Below are 24,353 nucleotides of genomic sequence, written 5' to 3' on the forward strand. Positions count from 1 at the left end.
AGACAGGCTGAGAAGAATGAGGAGGGAATACTTTATCACAGTACACATGGGATGTCATTTATGATGTTGATAAAGGGCTGTTTCCATCCTGTGGCAGATTTGCAGAGGCTCGAACATGGAGTTGCCAGAAGGTGGGGCGCAGATTTGGAGGAGACAACACGTTTCAAGCACTTTTGAGGTTGCAGATGGGACGGCCGTTTGGGGGGTGGTGGGGAGACCCGTACCCCGGGGAGCAGCCTGAAATTTCAGTGGGCATTTATTGGACAACTTTCTTCAGCAATTAGAAAGAGGCTGTAATAATATACACAGATCACACTGAGAACAGGGAATATATAAAAGCCGATGCCAATCGCATGTTACAATGCAGACTGAGACACAACTCACACTTTATTGTATAAAAAGTAACGAGGGAAACCTTGCTCACAAAGGGCTGAGCGAGAGGTTTAAACACCGGAGGGAAAGGGCAGTCTCATCGAAGCGTGGCTTGTGTGACCAGCCCCTCGATTCATGTGCCCCCCGCTCCGTCAGAGCACGGAGCAGGGACCTGCAGAAACCAGGGATGGACAGACGTCTCTGCTGCCTCTGATACCTGGGTTTGAACGATCAGTGTTGGCCCTCCCACACCACAGCATGTCCTCCAGCCACACCCTCAGTCCCTGCTCATGTCAACAATCTTCTGGTGGTGGGTGGGCAGAGGGGGGGGGGAAATGAGCAGCAGACAGACGATTTCATCACACACACACACACAGTGCAGAGAAAGTGTCCAATACGCACATCAGTCGCTGGGAGGCAAGGCGAAGGAAGGGGAGCGACCCCGAGCACAGTCGCAGACAGACTGTAGACCAGCCGGCCCGCCGAGGGAAAGGCTCAGATCCTTTGTCCACCACAGCTCCTGCTCCAAGGCTCACTTCGCCAGACAGCTCAGGACATTGGCCTAGGCAGATACAAAACACAGCTCCTGTTACCAATGATAGCCCATGGTCAGTGTCACTAACTGTACAGAGTCACTGTTTATTCAGGGTAAGGGTCACTCACTGTAACTGTACAGAGTCACTGTTTATTCAGGGTAAGGGTCACTCACTGTAACTGTACAGAGTCACTGTTTATTCAGGGTAAGGGTCACTCACTGTAACTGTACAGAGTCACTGTTTATTCAGGGTAAGGGTCACTCAGTGTAACTGTACAGAGTCACTGTTTATTCAGGGTAAGGGTCACTCAGTGTAACTGTACAGAGTCACTGTTTATTCAGGGTAAGGGTCACTCACTGTGCAACTGTACAGAGTCACAGTTTATTTAGGGTAAGGGTCACTCACTAACTGTACAGAGTCACTGTTTATTCAGGGTAAGGGTCACTCACTAACTGTACAGAGTCACTGTTTATTCAGGGTAAGGGTCACTCACTAACTGTACAGAGTCACTGTTTATTCAGGGTAAGGGTCACTCACTAACTGTACAGAGTCACTGTTTATTCAGGGTAAGGGTCACTCACTAACTGTACAGAGTCACTGTTTATTCAGGGTAAGGGTCACTCACTAACTGTACAGAGTCACTGTTTATTCAGGGTAAGGGTCACTCACTGTAACTGTACAGAGTCACTGTTTATTCAGGGTAAGGGTCACTCACTGTAACTGTACAGAGTCACTGTTTATTCAGGGTAAGGGTCACTCACTAACTGTACAGAGTCACTGTTTATTCAGGGTAAGGGTCACTCACTAACTGTACAGAGACACTGTTTATTCAGGGTAAGGGTCACTCACTGTACAGAGTCACTGTTTATTCAGGGTAAGGGTCACTCACTGTAACTGTACAGAGTCACTGTTTATTCAGGGTAAGGGTCACTCACTGTAACTGTACAGAGTCACTGTTTATTCAGGGTAAGGGTCACTCACTGTAACTGTACAGAGTCACTGTTTCTTCAGGGTACACTGAGCCACACACACTCACCTTCATGAATGTGGAGAGCAGCTTGGCCGACATCCCAACCTTGCCCAGATCCTCTATCTGAAAACACACAAACCCGGGAGTTAAACCTGGCAGCAGCCCCGACCCCCTGGCACCATACTTTCCCCGTTCCCCCATAGCACCACACTCTCGTCCCTCCTCACCTCACCCACCCAGGGGTCACTGGGCAGTGATCAGGAGCAGGAACCCTGGCTGATTTCCCCTCTCTCTAACCCAGGGGTCACTGGGCAGTGATCAGGAGCAGGAACCCTGGCTGATTTCCCCTCTCTCTAACCCAGGGGTCACTGGGCAGTGATCAGGAGCAGGAACCCTGGCTGATTTCCCCCCTCTCTAACCCAGGGGTCACTGGGCAGTGATCAGGAGCAGGAACCCTGGCTGATTTCCCCTCTCTCTAACCCAGGGGTCACTGGGCAATGATCAGGAGCAGGAACCCTGGCTGATTTCCCCCCTCTCTAACCCAGGGGTCACTGGGCAGTGATCAGGAGCAGGAACCCTGGCTGATTTCCCCCTCTCTAACTCAGGGGTCACTGGGCAGTGATCAGGAGCAGGAACCCTGGCTGATTTCCCCCTCTCTCTAACCCAGGGGTCACTGGGCAGTGATCAGGAGCAGGAACCCTGGCTGATTTCCCCTCTCTCTCTAACCCAGGCGTCACTGATCAATGATCAGGAGCAGGAACCCTGGCTGAATTCCCCTCTCTCTCTAACCCGGGGTCACTGGGCAGTGATCAGGAGCAGGAACCCTGGCTGATTTCCCCTCTCTCTAACCCAGGGGTCACAGGGCAGTGATCAGGAGCAGGAACCCAGGCTGATTTCCCCTCTCTCTAACCCAGGGGTCACTGGGCAGTGATCAGGAGCAGGAATCCTGGCTGATTTCCCCTCTCTCTAACCCAGGGGTCACAGGGCAGTGGATCAGGAGCAGGAACCCTGGCTGATTTCCCCTCCCTCTAACCCAGGGGTCACTGGGCAGTGATCAGGAGCAGGAATCCTGGCTGATTTCCCCTCTCTAACCCAGGGGTCACTGGGCAGTGCTCAGGAGCAGGAACCCTGGTTGATTTCCCCTCTCTCTAACCCAGGGGTCACTGGGCAGTGATCAGGAGCAGGAACCCTGGCTGATTTCCCCTCTCTCTGACCCCGGGGTCACTGGGCAGTGATCAGGAGCAGGAACCCTGGCTGATTTCCCCTCTCTCTGACCCCGGGGTCACTGGGCAGTGATCAGGAGCAGGAACCCTGGCTGATTTCCTCTCTCTCTAACCCAGGGGTCACTGGGCAGTGATCAGGAGCAGGAACCCTGGCTGATTTCCCCTCTCTCTCTGACCCCGGGGTCACTGGGCAGTGATCAGGAGCAGGCTTATTTCCAGTATTTAATGAATGCCTACCGCCTGGACAATGATTAGTTGAGTTGTGATTTTTGGATAGGAGGTTACCAGCCTGAAGGACACGCCCTCAGCACCTCCACTCAGGAGCCCAGCCGCTGCAACATGTACCTGACTGTAGGGCCCGTTGTGCTCTCTCCAGCCCATGATCAGCTTGGCAGTCTTGTCACCAACCCTCTGCAGTGTCTTCAGCTCCTTCAGTGAGCCAGTGTTGAGGATGTGCAGGATGTGGTCCTTTTGCTTCTGGGCCAGTTCCAGATCCATGGTCAGCTCAAACTCGTTCTCCGCATCGCTGCTGTCCTGCACCCAGGGCACACGTTACAGACCCTCCCCCAGTCACCCCCGACCCAGGGCACACGTTACAGACCCTCCTCCAGTCATCCCCCGACCCAGGGCACGTTACAGACCCTCCCCCAGTCATCCCCCGACCCAGGGCACGTTACAGACCCTCCCTCTCCCCCAGTCATCCCCGACCCAGGGCACGTTACAGACCCTCCCCCAGTCATCCCCCGACCCAGGGCACACGTTACAGACCCTCCCCCAGTCATCCCCCGACCCAGGGCACGTTACAGACCCTCCCCCAGTCATCCCCGACCCAGGGCACATGTTACAGACCCTCCTCCAGTCATCCCCGACCCAGGGCACGTTACAGACCCTCCCCCAGTCATCCCCCGACCCAGGGCACGTTACAGACCCTCCTCCAGTCATCCCCGACCCAGGGCACGTTACAGACCCTCCCCCAGTCATCCCCCGACCCAGGGCACGTTACAGACCCTCCCTCTCCCCCAGTCATCCCCGACCCAGGGCACGTTACAGACCCTCCCCCAGTCATCCCCCGACCCAGGGCACACGTTACAGACCCTCCCCCAGTCACCCCCGACCCAGGGCACACGTTACAGACCCTCCCCCAGTCACCCCCGACCCAGGGCACGTTACAGACCCTCCCCCAGTCATCCCCCGACCCAGGGCACTTTACAGATCCTCCCCCAGTCATCCCCCGACCCAGGGCACACGTTACAGACCCTCCCCCAGTCATCCCCCGACCCAGGGCACACGTCACAGACCCTCCTCCAGTCATCCCCCGACCCAGGGCACGTTACAGACCCTCCCCCAGTCACCCCCGACCCAGGGCACACGTTACAGACCCTCCTCCAGTCATCCCCCGACCCAGGGCACGTTACAGACCCTCCCCCAGTCATCCCCCGACCCAGGGCACGTTACAGACCCTCCCCCAGTCACCCCCGACCCAGGGCACGTTACAGACCCTCCTCCAGTCATCCCCCGACCCAGGGCACATTACAGACCCTCCCTCTCCCCCAGTCACCCCCGACCCAGGGCACACGTTACAGACCCTCCCTCTCCCCCAGTCATCCCCCGACCCAGAGCACACGTTACAGACCCTCCCCCAGTCATCCCCCGACCCAGGGCATGTTACAGACCCTCCTCCAGTCATCCCCCGACCCAGGGCACGTTACAGACCCTCCCCCAGTCATCCCCCGACCCAGAGCACACGTTACAGACCCTCCCCCAGTCACCCCCGACCCAGGGCACGTTACAGACCCTCCTCCAGTCATCCCCCGACCCAGGGCACACGTTACAGACCCTCCCCCAGTCATCCCCGACCCAGGGCATGTTACAGACCCTCCTCCAGTCATCCCCCGACCCAGGGCACATGTTACAGACCCTCCCCCAGTCACCCCCGACCCAGGGCACACGTTACAGACCCTCCTCCAGTCATCCCCCGACCCAGGGCACACGTTACAGACCCTCCTCCAGTCATCCCCCGACCCAGGGCACACGTTACAGACCCTCCCCCAGTCATCCCCCGACCCAGGGCACACGTTACAGACCCTCCCCCAGTCACCCCCGACCCAGGGCACGTTACAGACCCTCCTCCAGTCATCCCCGACCCATGGCACATGTTACAGACCCTCCCTCTCCCCCAGTCATCCCCCGACTCAGGGCACACGTTACAGACCCTCCTCCAGTCATCCCCCGACCCAGGGCACGTTACAGACCCTCCCCCAGTCATCCCCGACCCAGGGCACACGTTACAGACCCTCCCCCAGTCATCCCCGACCCAGGGCACACGTTACAGACCCTCCTCCAGTCATCCCCCGACCCAGGGCACGTTACAGACCCTCCCTCTCCCCCAGTCATCCCCGACCCAGGGCACGTTACAGACCCTCCTCCAGTCATCCCCGACCCAGGGCACACGTTACAGACCCTCCCCCAGTCACACGTTACAGACCCTCCCTCTCCCCCAGTCACCCCCGACCCAGGGCACACGTTACAGACCCTCCCTCTCCCCCAGTCACCCCGACCCAGGGCACACATTACAGACCCTCCCCCAGTCACCCCCGACCCAGGGCACACGTTACAGACCCTCCCTCTCCCCCAGTCACCCCGACCCAGGGCACACGTTACAGACCCTCCCTCTCCCCCAGTCACCCCGACCCAGGGCACACGTTACAGACCCTCCCTCTCCCCCAGTCACCCCCGACCCAGGGCACACGTTACAGACCCTCCCTCTCCCCCAGTCACCCCGACCCAGGGCACACGTTACAGACCCTCCCCCAGTCACACGTTACAGACCCTCCCCCAGTCACACGTTACAGACCCTCCCCCAGTCACCCCCCGACCCAGGGCACACTAGACCGTCCCCCGTGTCACTAACTGCCCTGCCCCCACCCCCCTCTCCACATCGGAGCACGACAGGAATTGCCGTACAGTTCACCATGGCCCTACGCGGGGAGATAGGTCGAGCAATGTCAGCCTCATACCTCGGGAGACCCAAACCGCAGCACTCACCCGCTTCTGCTGCTTCTCTCTCCGCTTCACCACAATCACATCCCCTGTCTTCAGCAACTCGCTGTTGTCCAGACCTGCAGAGAGTTAGGGCAGTCAGCACCATCAGGAGGGGGGAGACAGAGGTACAGAGAGACAACGCTAGAGTGAGAGCGACATATTAGCCATGATCTGATAGAATGGCGGAATAGGCTCGAGGGGCTGAATGGCCTCCTCCTGTTCCTGTGTAACAGGCTCGAGGGGCTGAATGGGCCTCCTCCTGTTCCTGTGTAACAGACTCGAGGGGCTGAATGGGCCTCCTGTTCCTGTGTAACAGGCTCGAGGGGCTGAATGGGCCTCCTCCTGTTCCTGTGTAACAGGCTCGAGGGGCTGAATGGGCCTCCTCCTGTTCCTGTGTAACAGGCTCGAGGGGCTGAATGGGCCTCCTCCTGTTCCTGTGTAACAGGCTCGAGGGGCTGAATGGGCCTCCTCCTGTTCCTGTGTAACAGACTCGAGGGGCTGAATGGGCCTCCTGTTCCTGTGTAACAGGCTCGAGGGGCTGAATGGGCCTCCTCCTGTTCCTGTCTAACAGGCTCGAGGGGCTGAATGAGCCTCCTCCTGTTCCTGTGTAACAGGCTCGAGGGGCTGAATGGGCCTCCTCCTGTTCCTGTGTAACAGGCTCGAGGGGCTGAATGGGCCTCCTCCTGTTCCTAATGTAACAGCCTCGAGGGGCTGAATGGGCCTCCTCCTGTTCTTAATGTAACAGGCTCGAGGGGCTGAATGGGCCTCCTCCTGTTCTTAATGTAACAGCCTCGAGGGGCTGAATGGGCCTCCTCCTGTTCCTGTGTAACAGGCTCGAGGGGCTGAATGGGCCTCCTCCTGTTCCTGTGTAACAGGCTCGAGGGGCTGAATGGGCCTCCTCCTGTTCCTGTGTAACAGGCTCGAGGGGCTGAATGGGCCTCATGTTTCTGTGTCAGAGTGTGCCTCGATCACCTTACTCACGTTGCAATGGTGTAACAATGGCCTGCTTCCTGTGCTTGGCCACTGAGGTTTTGCGCAAGGCTTGTTGCTGAATGTTCTTGAACAGGATGTTGCCACTCCCTGACTCGCCTACTGCGGCCTCCTTGGCCCCGATAGCTTTCTCCAGCTCCTTCTGTCTCTGCTCCAGTTTCTAACCGAAAACAGACAGTTCACAATTATCTTGGGTCTAGGCAATACACAACAGTGATTTCCCCTCTCTAACCCAGGTGTCACTGGGCAGTGATCAGGGGCAGGAACCCTGGCTGATTTCCCCTCTCTCTAACCCCAGGGTCACTGGGCAGTGATCAGGAGCAGGAACCCTGGCTGATTTCCCCCTCTCTCTCTCTAACCCAGGGGTCACTGGGCAGTGATCAGGAGCAGGAACCCTGGCTGATTTCCCCCTCTCTCTCTAACCCAGGGGTCACTGGGCAGTGATCAGGAGCAGGAACCCTGGCTGATTTTCCCTCTCTCTAACCCAGGGGTCACTGGGCAGTGATCAGGGGCAGGAACCCTGGCTGATTTCCCCCTCTCTCTCTAACCCAGGTGTCACTGGGCAGTGATCAGGAGCAGGAACCCTGGCTGATTTTCCCTCTCTCTAACCCAGGTGTCACTGGGCAGTGATCAGGGGCAGGAACCCTGGCTGATTTCCCCTCTCTCTAACCCAGGGGTCACTGGGCAGTGATCAGGAGCAGGAACCCTGGCTGATTTCCCCCTCTCTCTCTAACCCAGGGGTCACTGGGCAGTGATCAGGAGCAGGAACCCTGGCTGATTTTCCCTCTCTCTCTAACCCCAGGGTCACTGGGCAGTGATCAGGAGTAGGAACCCTGGCTGATTTCCCCTCTCTCTAACCTGGGGGTCACTGGGCAGTGATCAGGAGCAGGAACCCTGGCTGATTTCCAATCCCCCCCCACCCCTCGCCCCAGGAACTCGGGCTGATTCTCCCCACCCCCCCTCTCTCCCCAGGAACCCGGGCTGATTCCTTCCCCCCCCCCCCCCCCATTTCTCCCCAGGAACCCGGGCCGATTTCCCCTGTCCTGTGACAGTGAGCTGCTCCCTCAGCCAGTGCAGAGTAACAGACCGGTTCAGTCCTCAGTACCTGTATTTGGAGACGACTCTCCTCCAGTTTTTTCAGGAGCTGGACACGCTCCTCCTTGGGCGTTCCCAGTGCCGGGAGGCCGCTCTTTCCATACTTCCGCAGCATGTTCTCGAGATTGGAAAGACGTTCCATTACATCCGAGTCGTAAGCCTCAGTGTCGAAGTCCCCCGGCTTCAGCAGAGGGCTGGAAATGAGAGCACGAGTACTGTATGAGGGACGGAGCATTCAAATTACACCCCCACCCCACCCTCTACTGAATGAGGGGGTTCAAATTACACCCCCCCCCCCCCCCCCGCCCCAAGCACTGAATCAAACAGCGCAGGAGGAGGCCATTCCGGCCCATCGTGTCCGCTCCGGCCGACCAAGACCTCTCCCGGCCTAATCCCACTTTCCCGCTCTCGCTCCCTCACCCTGTAGCATACGGCACTTCAAGGTGCACTGCCTACTATGCTGAGGGTTTCTGCCTCTACCCCCCTTTCAGGCCGTGAGTTCCAGACCCTGCCCCAGACCCCCACCACCCTCTGGGTGAAGACATTTCCCCCTCAAATCCCCTCGAAACCTCCCCCCAATTACTTTCAATCTGTGCCCCCCCTGGTTGTTGACCCCTCTGCCCAGGGAAACAGGTCCGTCCTATCCACTCTATCCAGGCCCCTCATCATTTTATACACCTCAATCAGGTCTCCCCTCAGCCTCCTCTGTTCCAAGGGAAAACAGACCCAGCCGATCCAATCTTTCCTCATCGCCAAAATTCTCCAGTCCCGGCAACATCCTGGGAAATCTCCTCTGTACCCTCTCCAGTGCAATCACATCCTTCCTGTAATGTGGTGACCAGAACTGCACGCAGTACTCCAGCTGTGGTCTAACCAGTGTTTTATACAGTTCAAGCATAACCCACCCTGCTCCTGTATTCCATGCCTCGGCCAATAAAGGCAAGTATTCCGTATGCCTTCTTAACCACCTTATCCACCTGGCCTGCTACCTTCAGGGATCTGTGGACCTGCACTCCAAGGTCCCTGTGTTCCTCGACACTTCTCAGTGTCCTACCATTTAATGTGTGTTCCCTCGCCTTGTTAGCCCTCCCCAAATGCATCACCTCACACGTCTCCGGATTACATGGAAACATAGAAAATAGGTGCAGGAGTAGGCCATTCGGCCCTTCGAGCCTGCACCGCCATTCAATAAGATCATGGCTGATCATTCCCTCAGTACAGCTTTCCTGCTTTCTCTCCATACCCCTTGATCCCTTTAGCCGTAAGGGCCACATCTAACTCCCTCTTGAATATATCCAATGAACTGGCCTCAACAACTCTCTGCGGTAGAGAATTCCACAGGTTCACCACTCTCTGGGTGAAGAAGTTTCTCCTCATCTCAGTCCTAAATGGCTTACCCCTTATCCTTAGACTGTGACCCCTGGTTCTGGACTTCCCCAACATCGGGAACATTCTCCAAACCTGTCCAGTCCCGTCATATGTTTCTATGAGATCCCCTCTCATCCTTCTAAACGCCAGTGAATACAGGCCCAGTCGATCCAGTCTCTCCTCATATGTCAGCCCTGCCACTCCAGGAATCAGTCTGGTGAACCTTCACTGCACTCCCTCAATCGCATGAACGTCCTTCCTCTATAGGCCCATCAGTTTATCATCAATAATAGGGAAGATGCTTGAAAGAATCATAGGGTTGCAATATATGAATAGGTGGCTAGAGGGACATATTAGGGACACCCAATGTGGCTTCATAAAAAAAGGTCATGTCTCACAAATCTAAATGTATTTTTTGAAAAAGTTGAAGTTTGTGAACAAGAGAAGCCCAGTAGACCTTGTCTACTTAGATTTCTACAAAGCTTTTGACAAGCTACCGAACAAGAGGTTTCTCGATAAGATCGGAGCCCCTGGTGTTAGTGGAAATAGATCGAGCTAGATACAGAACTGGCTTCAGGATGCAGGTAAAGGGTAGTTATAGATGGATTTGGATCTGTTTGGAGACCGGTCACCAGTGGTGTCCCACAGGGACCGTTGCTTTTCACTATTTTTATTAATAACTGGATTCAGGGGTTGGCAGCACAATTTGCCGATGATACCAAGATCTGTGCGAGGGCTAGAACTGTAGAAGAGGCTCGTCTGATTCAGTCAGATCTTAATGTGTTGGGAGACTGGGCTCATGACTGGAAAATAATGTATAACTTAGATAAGTGCAGTGTTGTGCATGTGGGCAGGGTAAATGCTCAACATTCATACACCCTCCAGGGAAAGACATTAAAGATGGTGAAGATAGAGAGAGAGAGATTTGGGCATTCTAGTGCATACATCTTTAACAGAAAACAGAGAGTCGGGATAAAGGGTCATTTTCCGGTTGGCAATCAGTGACTAGTGGGGTGCCACAGGGATCAGTGCTGGGACCCCAACTATTTACAATCTATATTAAAAACTTGGATGAAGGGACAGAGTGTAATGTAGCCAAGTTTGCTGACGATACAAAGATGGGTGGGAAAGCAAGTTGTGAGGAGGACACAAAAAATCTGCAAAGGGATACAGACAGGCTAAGTGAGTGGGCAAAAATTTGGCAGATGGAGTATAATGTGGGAAAGTGTGAGGTTATCCACTTTGGTAGCAAAAATAGAGAAGCAAATTATAATTTAAATGGAGAAAAATTGCCCCTAGACAGTCACTCCCTCCACCACTGGTACACCGTGGCTGCAGTGTGCACCATTCCGGAGATGAGGGGGGTTGACTTATGAGGAAAGGTTGAGGAGGTTGGGCCTCTACTCATTGGAGTTCAGAAGAATGAGAGGTGATCTTATGGAAACGTATCAGATTATGAGGGGGCTCGACAAGGTGGATGCAGAGAGGATGTTTCCACTGATGGGGGAGACTAGAACTAGGGGGCATGGTCTTAGAATAAGGGGCCGCCCATTTAAAACTGAGATGAGGAGGAATTTCTTCTCAGAGGGTTGTAAATCTGTGGAATTCTCTGCCCCAGAGAACTGTGGAGGCTGGGACATTGAATATATTTAAGATCGAGATACAGTTTCTTAACCAACAAGGGAATAAGGGGTTTATGGAGAGCGGGCGGGGAAGTGGACCCGAGTCCATGATCAGATCAGCCATGATTGTATTAAATGGCGGAGCAGGCTCGAGGGGTCACATGGCCTATTCCTCATGTTCTTATCTACAAGATGCACTGCAGCAACTCACTAAGGCTTCTTCGGCAGCAACTCCCAAACCCGCGACCTCTACCGCCTAGAAGGACAAGGGCAGCAGGCACATGGGAACACCACCAGCTCCACATTCCAGAGTCACACACACCACCCTGACTTGGAAATATATCAGCCGTTCCTTCATCATCGCTGGGTCAAAATCCTAGAACTCCCTCCACAACACTGTGGGAGCACCTTCACCACACTGACTGCAGCAGTTCAAGGTGGCGGCTCACCACCATTTTCTCACGGGTGATTAGGGATGGGCAATAAATGCCGGCCTTGCCAGCGACACCCACATCCCAGGAACGAATAATAAAAACTGCAGATAGTCTCCTCCCCTCTCCTCACCTGAGTGACAGCTCCTCGGAACCGCTGGGCTCGAGCGAATCGTCCGATTTAAACATCTTGGCTGGCTCTTGGTAACTCGACTGATGCTCGTCGTGGGGTCTCTTTGGAGGTTGCACACCTAAAGCGGGAAAGGATCCGGGGGTACAGTTATCGTCACAGCCAGAGTACAATCTCGGTCAGATTTCAGGTACTCTCTCTTTCCCGGCCCCCACCCCTGCACCAAGTTCACACGCCGGGGGCGGGGGGGGGAAAGAGAGGGAGAGTGTTGTTCCCAGGTACAGAGTCTGGACTGTCACTCACTGACCCCCTCAGTGATTGACTGACCCAGGGCCCTCCAGGTACAGAGTCTGGACGGTCACTCACTGACCCCCTCGGTGATTGACTGACCCGGAACCCTCCAGGTACAGAGTTTGGACGGTCACTCACTGACCCCCTCGGTGATTGACTGACCCGGAACCCTCCAGGTACAGAGTCTGGACGGTCACTCACTGACTCCCTCGGTGATTGACTGACCCAGGGCCCTCCAGGTACAGAGTCTGGACTGTCACTCACTGACCCCCTCGGTGATTGACTGACCCGGAACCCTCCAGGTACAGAGTCTGGACTGTCACTCACTGACTCCTTCGGTGATTGACTGACCCGGGGCCCTCCAGGGACAGAGTCTGGACTGTCACTCACTGACCCCCCTCGGTGATTGACTGACCCGGAACCCTCCAGGTACAGAGTCTGGACTGTCACTCACTGACCCCCTCGGTGATTGACTGACCCGGAACCCTCCAGGTACAGAGTCTGGACTGTCACTCACTGACTCCCTCGGTGATTGACTGACCCGGAGCCCTCCAGGGACAGAGTCTGGACTGTCACTCACTGACTCCCTCGGTGATTGACTGACCCGGAACCCTCCAGGTACAGAGTCTGGACTGTCACTCACTGACTCCCTCGGTGATTGACTGACCTTGGGGGGGGGGGGGTGTGGGCCGGCCCTCCCCCAGGTACAACCCACCCACGGGCCGGACGGTCACTCACTGAACCACCGGACGGTCACTCACTGACCCACCCACACACGGGCCGGACGGTCACTCACTGACCCACTCACCCACACACGGGCCGGACGGTCACTCACTGACCCACCCATCCACGGGCCGGACGGTCAGTCACTGAACCACTGGACGGTCACTCACTGACCCACCCACACACGGGCCGGACGGTCACTCACTGAACCACCGGACGGTCACTCACTGACCCACCCACACACGGACCGGACGGTCACTCACTGACCCACCCACCCACACACGGGCCGGACGGTCACTCACTGACCCACCCATCCACGGGCCGGACGGTCACTCACTGAACAACCCACACACGGGCCGGACGGTCACTCACTGAACAACCCACATACGGGCCGGACGGTCAGTCACTGAACCACTGGACGGTCACTCACTGACCCACCCACACACGGGCCGGACGGTCACTCACTGACCCACGGACCGGTCACTCACTGACCCACCCACCCAGGGACCGGTCACTCACTGACCCACCCACGGACCGGTCACTCACTGACCCACCCACCCACGGACCGGTCACTCACTGACCCACCCAGGGACCGGTCACTCACTGACCCACACACCCACGGACCGGTCACTCACCGACCCACCCACAGGCCGGACGGTCACTCACTGACCCACCCACCCACGGACCGGTCACTCACCGACCCACCCACCCACGGACCGGTCACTCACCGACCCACCCACCCACGGACCGGTCACTCACCGACCCACCCACCCACGGACCGGTCACTCACCGACCCACCCACCCACGGACCGGTCACTCACCGACCCACCCACCCACGGACCGGTCACTCACCGACCCACCCACCCACGGACCGGTCACTCACCGACCCACCCACGGACCGGTCACTCACCGACCCACCCACAGGCCGGACGGTCACTCACTGACCCACCCACCCACGGACCGGTCACTCACTGACCCACCCACCCACGGACCGGTCACTCACTGACCCACCCACGGACCGGTCACTCACCGACCCACCCACCCAGGGACCGGTCACTCACCGACCCACCCACCCACGGACCGGTCACTCACCGACCCACCCACCCACGGACCGGTCACTCACCGACCCACCCACCCACGGACCGGTCACTCACCGACCCACCCACCCACGGACCGGTCACTCACCGACCCACCCACCCACGGACCGGTCACTCACCGACCCACCCACCCACGGACCGGTCACTCACCGACCCACCCACCCACGGACCGGTCACTCACCGACCCACCCACCCACGGACCGGTCACTCACCGACCCACCCACCCACGGACCGGATGGTCACTCACTGACCAACCCATGGGCCGGACAGTCACTCACTGACCCACCCACCCACCGGCCGGATGGTCACTCACTGATCCACCCACCCACGGGCTGGATGGTCACAGCCACTGACTTGCGACCGGACGGTCACTCAGCCACTGACCCCCCCCGTGCCGGACGGTCACTCACTCAGCCACTATCTATGGCCAGAACCACTCACCGAGGGGCTGGATAGTTTCCTGGACGAAGGGCCGATTGACGACCATCTTGGACTTGGCGGCGAAGTTGAGGGCGGTGAGCGTGTTGTAGTAATGCTTGTACTCGGGAGCAATGTTAGCGATCATCACACTGTGGGCCGTCCCTCCCAGAGAGTCCTGCCGATAGACACCAAGAAACTTCAACACAACGGGCTGGACCCGCTTAGTACAGCACACCGTGCCCCGACTCCACAAACACCACACCATGCTCCCCAACACCACCCCCCACCCCACAGTACAACACACCGTGCCCCGACTCCACAAACACCACACCATGCTCCCCAACACCACCCCCCACCCCACAGTACAACACACCGTGCCCCGACTCCACAAACCATGCTCCCCAGTCTCCCCAACACCCCCCCCCACCCCACAGTACAACACACCGTGCCCCGACTCCACAAACACCATGCTCCCCAGTCTCCCCAACACCACCCCCCCCCCCCACAGTACAACACACCGTGCCCCGACTCCACAAACACCACGCCCCCCAGTCTCCCCAACACCCCCCCCACCCCACAGTACAACACACCGTGCCCCGACTCCACAAACACCACACCATGCTCCCCAACACCACCCCCCACCCCACAGTACAACACACCGTGCCCCGACTCCACAAACACCACGCCCCCCAGTCTCCCCAACACCCCCCCACAGTACAGCACACCGTGCCCCGACTCCACAAACACCACGCCCCCCAGTCTCCCCAACACCCCCCCCCACCCCACAGTACAACACACCGTGCCCCGACTCCACAAACACCACGCCCCCCAGTCTCCCCAACACCCCCCCACAGTACAGCACACCGTGCCCCGACTCCACAAACACCACGCCCCCCAGTCTCCCCAACACCCCCCCCCACCCCACAGTACAACACACCGTGCCCCGACTCCACAAACACCACGCCCCCCCAGTCTCCCCAACACCACCCCGCCCCCCACAGTACAGCACACCGTGCCCCGACTCCACAAACACCATGCCCCCCAGTCTCCCCAACACCCCCCCCACCCCACAGTACAACACACCGTGCCCCGACTCCACAAACACCACGCCCCCCAGTCTCCCCAACACCCCCCCACAGTACAGCACACTGTGCCCTGACTTCACACACCCCCCCCCCCCCCCCCTGTACAGCACACTGTGCCCTGACTTCACACACTACCCCTCCCCTGTACAGCACACCGTGCCCCGACTTCACACACTACCCCTCCCCTGTACAGCACACTGTGCCCTGACTTCACACACTACCCCCCCCCTGTACAGCACACCGTGCCCTGACTTCACACACCACCCCCCCCCTGTACAGCACACCGTGCCCCGACTTCACACACTACCCCCCCCCCCTGTACAGCACACCGTGCCCTGACTTCACACACTACCCCCCCCCCCTGTACAGCACACCGTGCCCTGACTTCACACACTACCCCCCCCCCTGTACAGCACACCGTGCCCTGACTCCACACACTACCCCCCCCCCCCTGTACAGCACACCGTGCCCTGACTTCACACACTACCCCTCCCCTGTACAGCACACTGTGCCCTGACTTCACACACTACCCCCCCCCTGTACAGCACACCGTGCCCTGACTCCACACACCCCCCCCCTGTACAGCACACCGTGCCCTGACTTCACACACCCCCCCCCCCTGTACAGCACACCGTGCCCTGACTTCACACACTACCCCCCCCCTGTACAGCACACCGTGCCCTGACTTCACACACTACCCCCCCCCCCCCCTGTACAGCACACCGTGCCCTGACTTCACACCCCCCCCCCCACCCCCTGTACAGCACACCGTGCCCTGACTTCACAAACTACCCCCCCCCCCCCCTGTACAGCACACCGTGCCCTGACTTCACACACTACCCCCCCCCCTGTACAGCACACCGTGCCCTGACTTCACACACTACCCCCCCCCTGTACAGCACACTGTGCCCTGACTTCACACACTACCCCCCCCTGTACAGCACACCGTGCCCTGACTTCACACACCCCCCCCCCCCCCCTGTACAGCACACTGTGCCCCGACTTCACACACCCCCCCCCCCCCCCCCCCCCCTGTACAGCACACTGTGCCCTGACTTCACACACTACCCCCCCCCTGTACAGCACACTGTGCCCTGACTTCACACACTACCCCCCCCCCCTGTACAGCACACTGTGCCCTGACTTCACACACTACCCCCCCTGTACAGCACACCGTGCCCCGACTTCACACACCCCCCCCCCCCCCCCCCCTGTACAGCACACTGTGCCCTGACTTCACACACTACCCCCCCCCCTGTACAGCACACCGTGCCCTGACTTCACACATTTACCCCCCCCCCCCCCCCCCCCCCCCTGTACAGCACACCGTGCCCTGACTTCACACACTACCCCCCCCCCCCTGTACAGCACACTGTGCCCTGACTTCACACACCCCCCCCCCCCCCCTGTACAGCACACTGTGCCCCGACTTCACACACTACCCCCCCCCCCCTGTACAGCACACCGTGCCCTGACTTCACACACTACCCCCCCCCCCCTGTACAGCACACCGTGCCCTGACTTCACACACTACCCCCCCCCCCTGTACAGCACACCGTGCCCTGACTTCACACACTACCCCCCCCCCCCTGTACAGCACACCGTGCCCTGACTTCACACACTACCCCCCCCCCTGTACAGCACACTGTGCCCTGACTTCACACACTACCCCCCCCCCCTGTACAGCACACCGTGCCCTGACTTCACACACTACCCCTCCCCTGTACAGCACACTGTGCCCCGACTTCACACACTACCCCCCCCCTGTACAGCACACTGTGCCCTGACTTCACACACTACCCCTCCCCTGTACAGCACACCGTGCCCTGACTTCACACACTACCCCCCCCCCCTGTACAGCACACCGTGCCCCGACTTCACACACTACCCCCCCCCTGTACAGCACACTGTGCCCTGACTCCACACACTACCCCCCCCCCCCCCCCTGTACAGCACACCGTGCCCTGACTTCACACACTACCCCCCCCTGTACAGCACACCGTGCCCTGACTTCACACACTACCCCCCCCCCCTGTACAGCACACTGTGCCCTGACTTCACACACCCCCCCCCCCCCTGTACAGCACACTGTGCCCTGACTCCACAAACACCATGCCCCCCCCTGTACAGCACACCGTGCCCTGACTTCACACACCCCCCCCCCCCCCCCCCCGTACAGCACACCGTGCCCTGACTCCACAAACACCATGCCCCCCCCTGTACAGCACACCGTGCCCCGACTCCACAATCACCACACACCATGCTCCCCCCACCCCACAGTACAATACACCGTGCCCGGTCTCCATAAACTCCACAACACTACAGAACATCCAGCCCGGTCTCCCCAGACAATCACAAGTAATGGAGCATACACAGCAGGGGGGGGGAGGTTTAACAATGGGGTGTGGAGCGGGGGAGTGTTAATGATGGGGGGTGGAGCAGGGAAAGCGAGGGGAAACAACAGGACCCAGCGATGGGGTGTGGTTAATGATGGGGTGTGGAGCAGGTAAAGCGATGGGTAATGACAGGACCCAGTGATGGGGTGTGGTTAATGATGGGGTGTGGAGCAGGGAAAGCGAGGGGAAACAACAGGACCCAGCGATGGGGTGTGGTTAATGATGGGGTGTGGAGCAGGTAAAGCGAGGGGTAACGACAGGACCCAGTGATGGGGTGTGGTTAATGATGGGGTGTGGAGCAGGGAAAGCGATGGGTAACGACAGGACCCAGTGATGGGGTGTGGTTAATGATGGGGTGTGGAGCAGGTAAAGCGATGGGTAATGACAGGACCCAGTGATGGGGAGGGTTAATGATGGGGTGTGGAGCAGGGAAAGCGAGGGGAAACAACAGGACCCAGCGATGGGGTGTGGTTAATGATGGGGTGTGGAGCAGGTAAAGCGATGGGTAATGACAGGACCCAGTGATGGGGTGTGGTTAATGATGGGGTGTGGAGCAGGGAAAGCGAGGGGAAACAACAACAGGACCCAGCGATGGGGTGTGGAGCGGGGGGACACCCAGCGATGGGGTGTGGAGCGGGGGGACACCCAGCGATGCAGCGAGCGGTACCTGCAGGAGGCGTGTCAGCTTACTGTCTCGGTAAGGGATCCTGGGCAGTCCCTGGTTCAAGGAATCCACCACTTTACTGAGCACAAACAGAGAGGTGTTGATGGCCCCACTCTCCTTCAACCTGAGAAATACAGTCAACGGAGTGTCAGTACCACAATGCCGCAGCCCAGACCGGCCCTGACCCCCACCCCAGGACACAGTCACTCACCGGATGCCCTGGTTCCCAGTTCTCCGGTTATCCTCAGACCCCGCCAGGTCGATCAGGTAGAGTTTTCCCGTCAGCTGTCGGAACGGTGCTGCCCGCTCCAACTTCACCACCTGCAGAGCACCAGGGTCAGGGAGGGGTGTTAATTGCGGACTGCTCTCGTCCCATTCTATCCTATCTCCCCTCCCACCCCCACACGCTAGGGGAGGAGTGTTAATCAGGGGAGCGAGGCAAGTATGGCGAGTGTGGGAGTGAGCAGAAACCTAAAAGGTGAAGGCAATAGAGCCGGGGAGCGTTGGGGGAAAAGGAAAACCAGAGCGTGACAGGAAGTGACAGATACTGGGGCCATAGCAGGAGAAAATGGTAAGAAAATACATTGAAAAGCTCTTTATCTGAATGCACGCAGCATTCATAACAAATTAGATGAGCTGTCGGCACAAATAGTTACAAATGGGTATGATCTGATGGCCATTACAGAGACGTGGTTGCAAGGTGAGCAGGACTGGGAATTAAATATTCAGGGGTATTTGACAATTCGGAAGGACAGACAGAAAGGAAAAGGAGGTGGGGTAGCTCTGTTGATAAAGGATGGAATCACTGCAATAGTGAGAAACGATATTGGCTCAAATGATCAGGATGTTGAAACAGTTTGGTGGAGATAAGGAATAATAAGGGGAAAAGTCACTGGTGGGCGTAGTCTATAGGCCCCCTAACAGTAGCAACTCTCCTGGTTTATGCTCTGACCAACAAATAGCGGGGGCTTGTAGAAAGTGAACAGCAATAATCATGGACGATTTTAACCTCCATATTAATTGGACAAATCAAATTGGTCAGGGTATCCTTGAGGAATAGTGCATAGAGTGCATAAGGGACGGGTTCCTTGAGCAGTATGTAACGGAACAAACTGGGGAGCACTCTATCTTTGATCTGGTCCTCTGTAATGAGACAGGATTAATAAACAATCACCTAGTAAAGGATCCCCTCGGAATGAGTGATCATAGCATGATTGAATTTCAAATTCAGATGGAGGGTGAGAAAGTTGGATCGCTAACCAGCGTACTAAGCTTAAATAAAGGAGACTATGAAGGTATGAGGGCAGAGTTGGCTAAAGTGGACTGGGAAAACAGATTAAAGTGTAGGACATTTGATGAACAGTGGCGTACATTTAAGGAGATATTTCATAACTCTCAAGCGAGGAGGAAAGGGTGTAAGAGAAAAGATAACCATCTGTGGCTAACTAAAGAAATAAAGGACGGTATCCAATTAAAAACAGGGGCATACAAAGTGACCAAAACTAGTGGGAGGGCAGAAGATTAGGAAGCTTTTAAAAGCTAGCAAAGAATGACTTAAAAAAAAAAAAAAAATTGATTAAGGGAAAATAGACTATGAAAGTAAACTAGCACAAAATAGATAGCGCAAAAGTTTCTACAGGTATATAAAAAGGGGGGGGGGGGGTGGGGGAAGTGTGGCTAAAGTAAATGTTGGTCCCTTAGGAAGACGAGACCGGGGAATTAGTAATGGGGAACATGGAGATGGCAGAAACTCTGAACAAATATTTTGAATCAGTCTTTAGTGTAGAGTACACTAACAATATTCCAACAGTGGATAGTCAAGGGGCTATAGGGGAGGAGGAACTTAACACAATTACAAAGGAGGTACTCAGCAAGATAATGAATGGGACTAAAGGCAGATAAATCCCTTGGACCTGATGGCTTGCATCCAAGGGTCTAAGAAAAGTAGCAGCAGGGATAGTGGATGCATTGGTTGTAATTTACCAAAATTCCCTGGATTCTGGAGGTCCCAGCAGACTGGAAAACCACAAATGTAACGCCACTATTTAAAAAAGGAAGCAGACAAAAAGCAGGAAACTATAAACCAGTTAGCCTAACATCTGTGGTTGGGAAAATGTTGGAGTTCATTAGCAGGACATTTGGAAAAGCAAAATTTGGTCAGGCAGAGTCAACATAGATTTATGAAGAGGAAGTCATGTTTTACAAATTTGCTGGAGTTCTTTGAGGATGTAACAAACAGGATGGATAAAGGGGAACCAGTGGATGTGGACTTCCAGAAGGCATTTGACAAGGTGCCACATGGAAGGTTACCGCACAAGATAAAAGTTCACAGGGTCAGAGGTAATATATTAGCATGGATAGAGGATTGGCTAACTAGCAGAAGGAGAGAGAGAGAGAGAGAGAGAGAGAGAGAGAGAAGAGAGAGTAGGGATAAATGGTTCATTCTCAGGTTGGCAATCAGTGACCAGTGGGTTACCAGGGACCCCAACTATTTACAATCTATATTAACGACTTGGAGGAAGGGAACGAGCGTAAAGTAGCCAAGTTTGCTGATAATAAAGATGGAAGGAAAAGCAATGTGTGAGGAGGACACAAAAAAAACCTGCAAAAGGACACAGACAGGCTCAGAGTGGGCAGAAATTTGTCAGATGGAGTATAATGTGGGAAAGTGTGAGGTCATGCACTTTGGCAGAAAAAAAAAATCAGAGCAAGTTATTATTTAAATGGAGAAAGATTACAAAGTGCCGCAGTACAGCGGGACCTGGGGGTTACTTGTGCATGAAACACAAAAGGTTAGTACGCAGGTACAGCAAGTGATCAGGAAGGCCAATGGTATCTTGGTCTTTATTGCAAAGGGGATGGAGTATAAAAGCAGGGAAGTCTTGCTCCAGTTATACAGGGTATTGGTGAGGCCACACCTGGAGTACTGCGTGCAGTTTTGCTCTCCGTATTTACGAAAGGATATACTTTGCTTTGGAGGCAGTTCAGAGAAGGTTCACTCGGTTGATTCCGGTGATGAGGGGGTTGACTTATGAGGAAAGGTTGAGGAGGTTGGGCCTCTACTCATTGGAATTCAGAAGAATGAGAGGTGATCTTATGGAAACGTATCAGATTATGAGGGGGGCTCGACAAGGTGGATGCAGAGAGGATGTTCCCACTGATGGGGGAGACTAGAACTAGGGGGCATGGTCTTAGAATAAGGGGCCGCCCATTTAAAACTGAGATGAGGAGGAATTTCTTCTCTCAGAGGGTTGTAAATCTGTGGAATTCTCTGCCCCAGAGAGCTGTGGAGGCTGGGACATTGAATATATTTAAGGTGGAGATAGACAGATTTTTGGGCGATAAGGGAGTGAAGGGTTATGGGGAGCTGGCCATGATCGGATGAGCCATGGTGGTATTAAATGGCGGAGCAGGCTCGAGGGGCCGTATATTCTGGTGTACCTTGATGAGCAGCACAGAGTGGCTGCGGCTGGAACGACAGTTGAGCTTGGTACTGGCAGTGGTGCGTCTCTGGGTGGCCGGCAGGAAGTAGCGCTCGAAGTCGGCGAAGCTGCTGATGGGCTGCTGCGTCAGGTTGGGGATGAAGATGTTCTTGTCTTTGTCCTCGCGGATCGGCAGGTCCTGGTCTCTCGTCTCCAGCAGATCGAGCACCTGAGGGGGAAGTAGGAGCAGGAGTCGGCCCCTCGAGCCTGCTCTTCCATTCGATCAGATCAATGACTGATCTTCTACCCCCACTCCACTTTCCCGCCCGATCTCCATATCCCTCCATTCCCCGAGAGTCCAAAAATCTATCGATCTCAGCCTTGAATATACTCAACGACTGAGCCTCCACAGCCCAGAGACTCACCTCCCTCTGAGTGAAGAAATTTCTCCCCATCTCAGTTCTAAATGGCCGACCCCTTATCCTGAGACTGTGACCCCTGGTTCTAGACTCCCCAGCTCAGAGGAAACATCCTCCCTACATCTACCCCATCAATCCCTGTAAGAATTTTGTATGTTTCAATGAGATCATCTCATTCTTCTAAACTCGAGAATATCGGCCCAGTCTGCTCAATCTCTCATCGGGCAATCCCCTTTCAAACGAGCCCCAGGTGGGCAGAGGAAATGTTACAGGGACACCATGAAAGCCTCCATGGCCAAAGACCAGTCCGCCCTAAGTGGAGGACATGCATCCTGGAGGGCGCTGAGCACCTAGAGTCTCGTTGCCGAGAGCTTGCAGAAACCAAGCGCAGGCAGAAGGAGCGTGCGGTAAACCTGTCCCACCCACCCCTTCCCGCAATGACTGACTATCTGTCCTACCTGTAACAGAGACTGCGGTTCTCATATTGGACTGTTCAGCCACCCAAGAACTCATTTTAAGAGTGGAAGCAAGTTTTCTTCGATTCCGAGGGACTGCTTATGATGATGACGACAATGACAATTCCCCCCCCCCCAGCCCAGGAATCAGTCTGGTGAACCTTTGTTGCACTCCCTCTATGGCAAGTGTATCCTTCCTTAGGCAGGAGGCCAAAACTGTACATAATACTCCAGGTGCGCTCACACCAGGGCCCTATATAATTGCAGCAAGACATCTTTACTCTTGTACTCAAATCCTCTTGTAATAAAGGCCAACATACCATTTGCTTTCCTCATTGCTTGCTGTACCTGCATGTTAACGTTCAGTGATGTGTACAATGTCACCCAGGTCCCTCTGAACACCAACATTTCCCAATCTCTCACCATTTAAAAAATAATTCTGCTTTTCTATGTTTCCTACCAAAGTGGATAACTTCACATTTCTCCACATTATATTCCATTTGCCATGTTCTTGCCCACTCACTTACCCTGTCCATATCCCCTTGAAGCCTCTTTGCATCCTCCTCACAACTTACATCCCCACCTAGCTTTGTATCATTAGCAAACTTGGATATATTACATGTGATCCCCAAATCATTAATATAGATTGTGAATAGCTGGGGGCCCCAGCACTGATCCTTGCAGCACCCCACTAGTTACAGCCGGCCAACTCGAAAATGTCCCCTTTATTCCTACTCTGCTTTCTGTCCATTAACCAATCCTCAATCCATGCTAGTATATTACCCCCAATCCCAGGAGCCCCAATTTTGTTCAATAACCTGTGTAGCATCTTATTGAATGCCTTCTGAAAATCCAAATACACCACATCTACTAACAGATGTGTCAAACAGGATTTCCCTTTCATAAAACCGTGTTGACTCTACCCAATCCTATTATTATTTTCAAAGTGCCCTGTTATCACATCCTTAATAATAGATTCCAGAATTTTCCCTACTACTGATGTCAGGCTAACTGGTCTGTAGCTCCCTGTTTTCCCTCTCCCTCCTTTCTTAAATAGCGGGGTTACATTAGCTGCTGTCCAATCTGCGAGAACTGTTCTAGAATCCAAGGAATTTTGGAAGATGACAACCAATGCATTCACTATCTTTATAGCCACTTCTTTCAAAACTCTAGGATGTAGGTCATCGGGTCCAGGGGATTTATTGGCTTTCAGTTCCATTCATTTCCCCGGTACTAGTTTTTTTATTACTAATACCAATTTCCTTCAATTCCTCATTCTTGGTACTCCACTATTTCCAGGTTTTTTGTCTGTCTTCACGGAAGACACCACAAGTATTTGTTTAATTTCTCTGCCATTTCCTTAATCCCCAGTATAATTTCTCCTGTCTCAGCCTGTAAGGAACCCACATTTACTTTCGCTAATCTTTTCCTTTTTAACATACTTATAGAAGCTTTTAGTGGTTTTGTCTCTCGCCAGTTTACTCATGTGTTTAACCCCTTGTAACCTGCATCACACCTGACCACCAGAGGGCCTACCTGTTGGGAGTCCCAAGGGATCCCAGGCCACCCATGAGGTACCTGCACTCTGGAATCTTAAGGAGC

The 24,353-nt window shown here is 55.4% G+C and overlaps 1 protein-coding gene across 13 annotated transcripts in view; it reads right to left on the reverse strand.

The window, feature by feature from the left end:
• Positions 1-320: 320 nt before the first annotated feature.
• kif22 (kinesin family member 22) overlaps positions 321-24,353 on the reverse strand; it is a 34,985-nt gene continuing 10,952 nt past the window's right edge. For 12 of the 13 annotated variants that reach the window (XM_070874473.1, XM_070874471.1, XM_070874480.1 and 9 more), the window contains exons 5-15: positions 21,897-22,106; positions 18,667-18,776; positions 18,459-18,579; positions 14,332-14,485; positions 11,783-11,900; positions 8,239-8,422; positions 7,125-7,293; positions 6,147-6,220; positions 3,447-3,635; positions 1,945-2,001; positions 321-934 (exon numbers count right to left, since the gene is read on the reverse strand). In XM_070874473.1, coding sequence (XP_070730574.1) covers positions 905-934; positions 1,945-2,001; positions 3,447-3,635; positions 6,147-6,220; positions 7,125-7,293; positions 8,239-8,422; positions 11,783-11,900; positions 14,332-14,485; positions 18,459-18,579; positions 18,667-18,776; positions 21,897-22,106 — 1,416 coding nt within the window. In that variant the 3' untranslated portion in view covers positions 321-904. The remainder of the gene's footprint in view (positions 935-1,944; positions 2,002-3,446; positions 3,636-6,146; positions 6,221-7,124; positions 7,294-8,238; positions 8,423-11,782; positions 11,901-14,331; positions 14,486-18,458; positions 18,580-18,666; positions 18,777-21,896; positions 22,107-24,353) is intronic. The other variant, XM_070874482.1, reaches the window with a different exon arrangement.

The sequence above is a fragment of the Pristiophorus japonicus genome, unplaced genomic scaffold, assembly GCF_044704955.1.
Source record: "Pristiophorus japonicus isolate sPriJap1 unplaced genomic scaffold, sPriJap1.hap1 HAP1_SCAFFOLD_838, whole genome shotgun sequence".
NCBI lineage: Eukaryota > Metazoa > Chordata > Chondrichthyes > Pristiophoridae > Pristiophorus > Pristiophorus japonicus.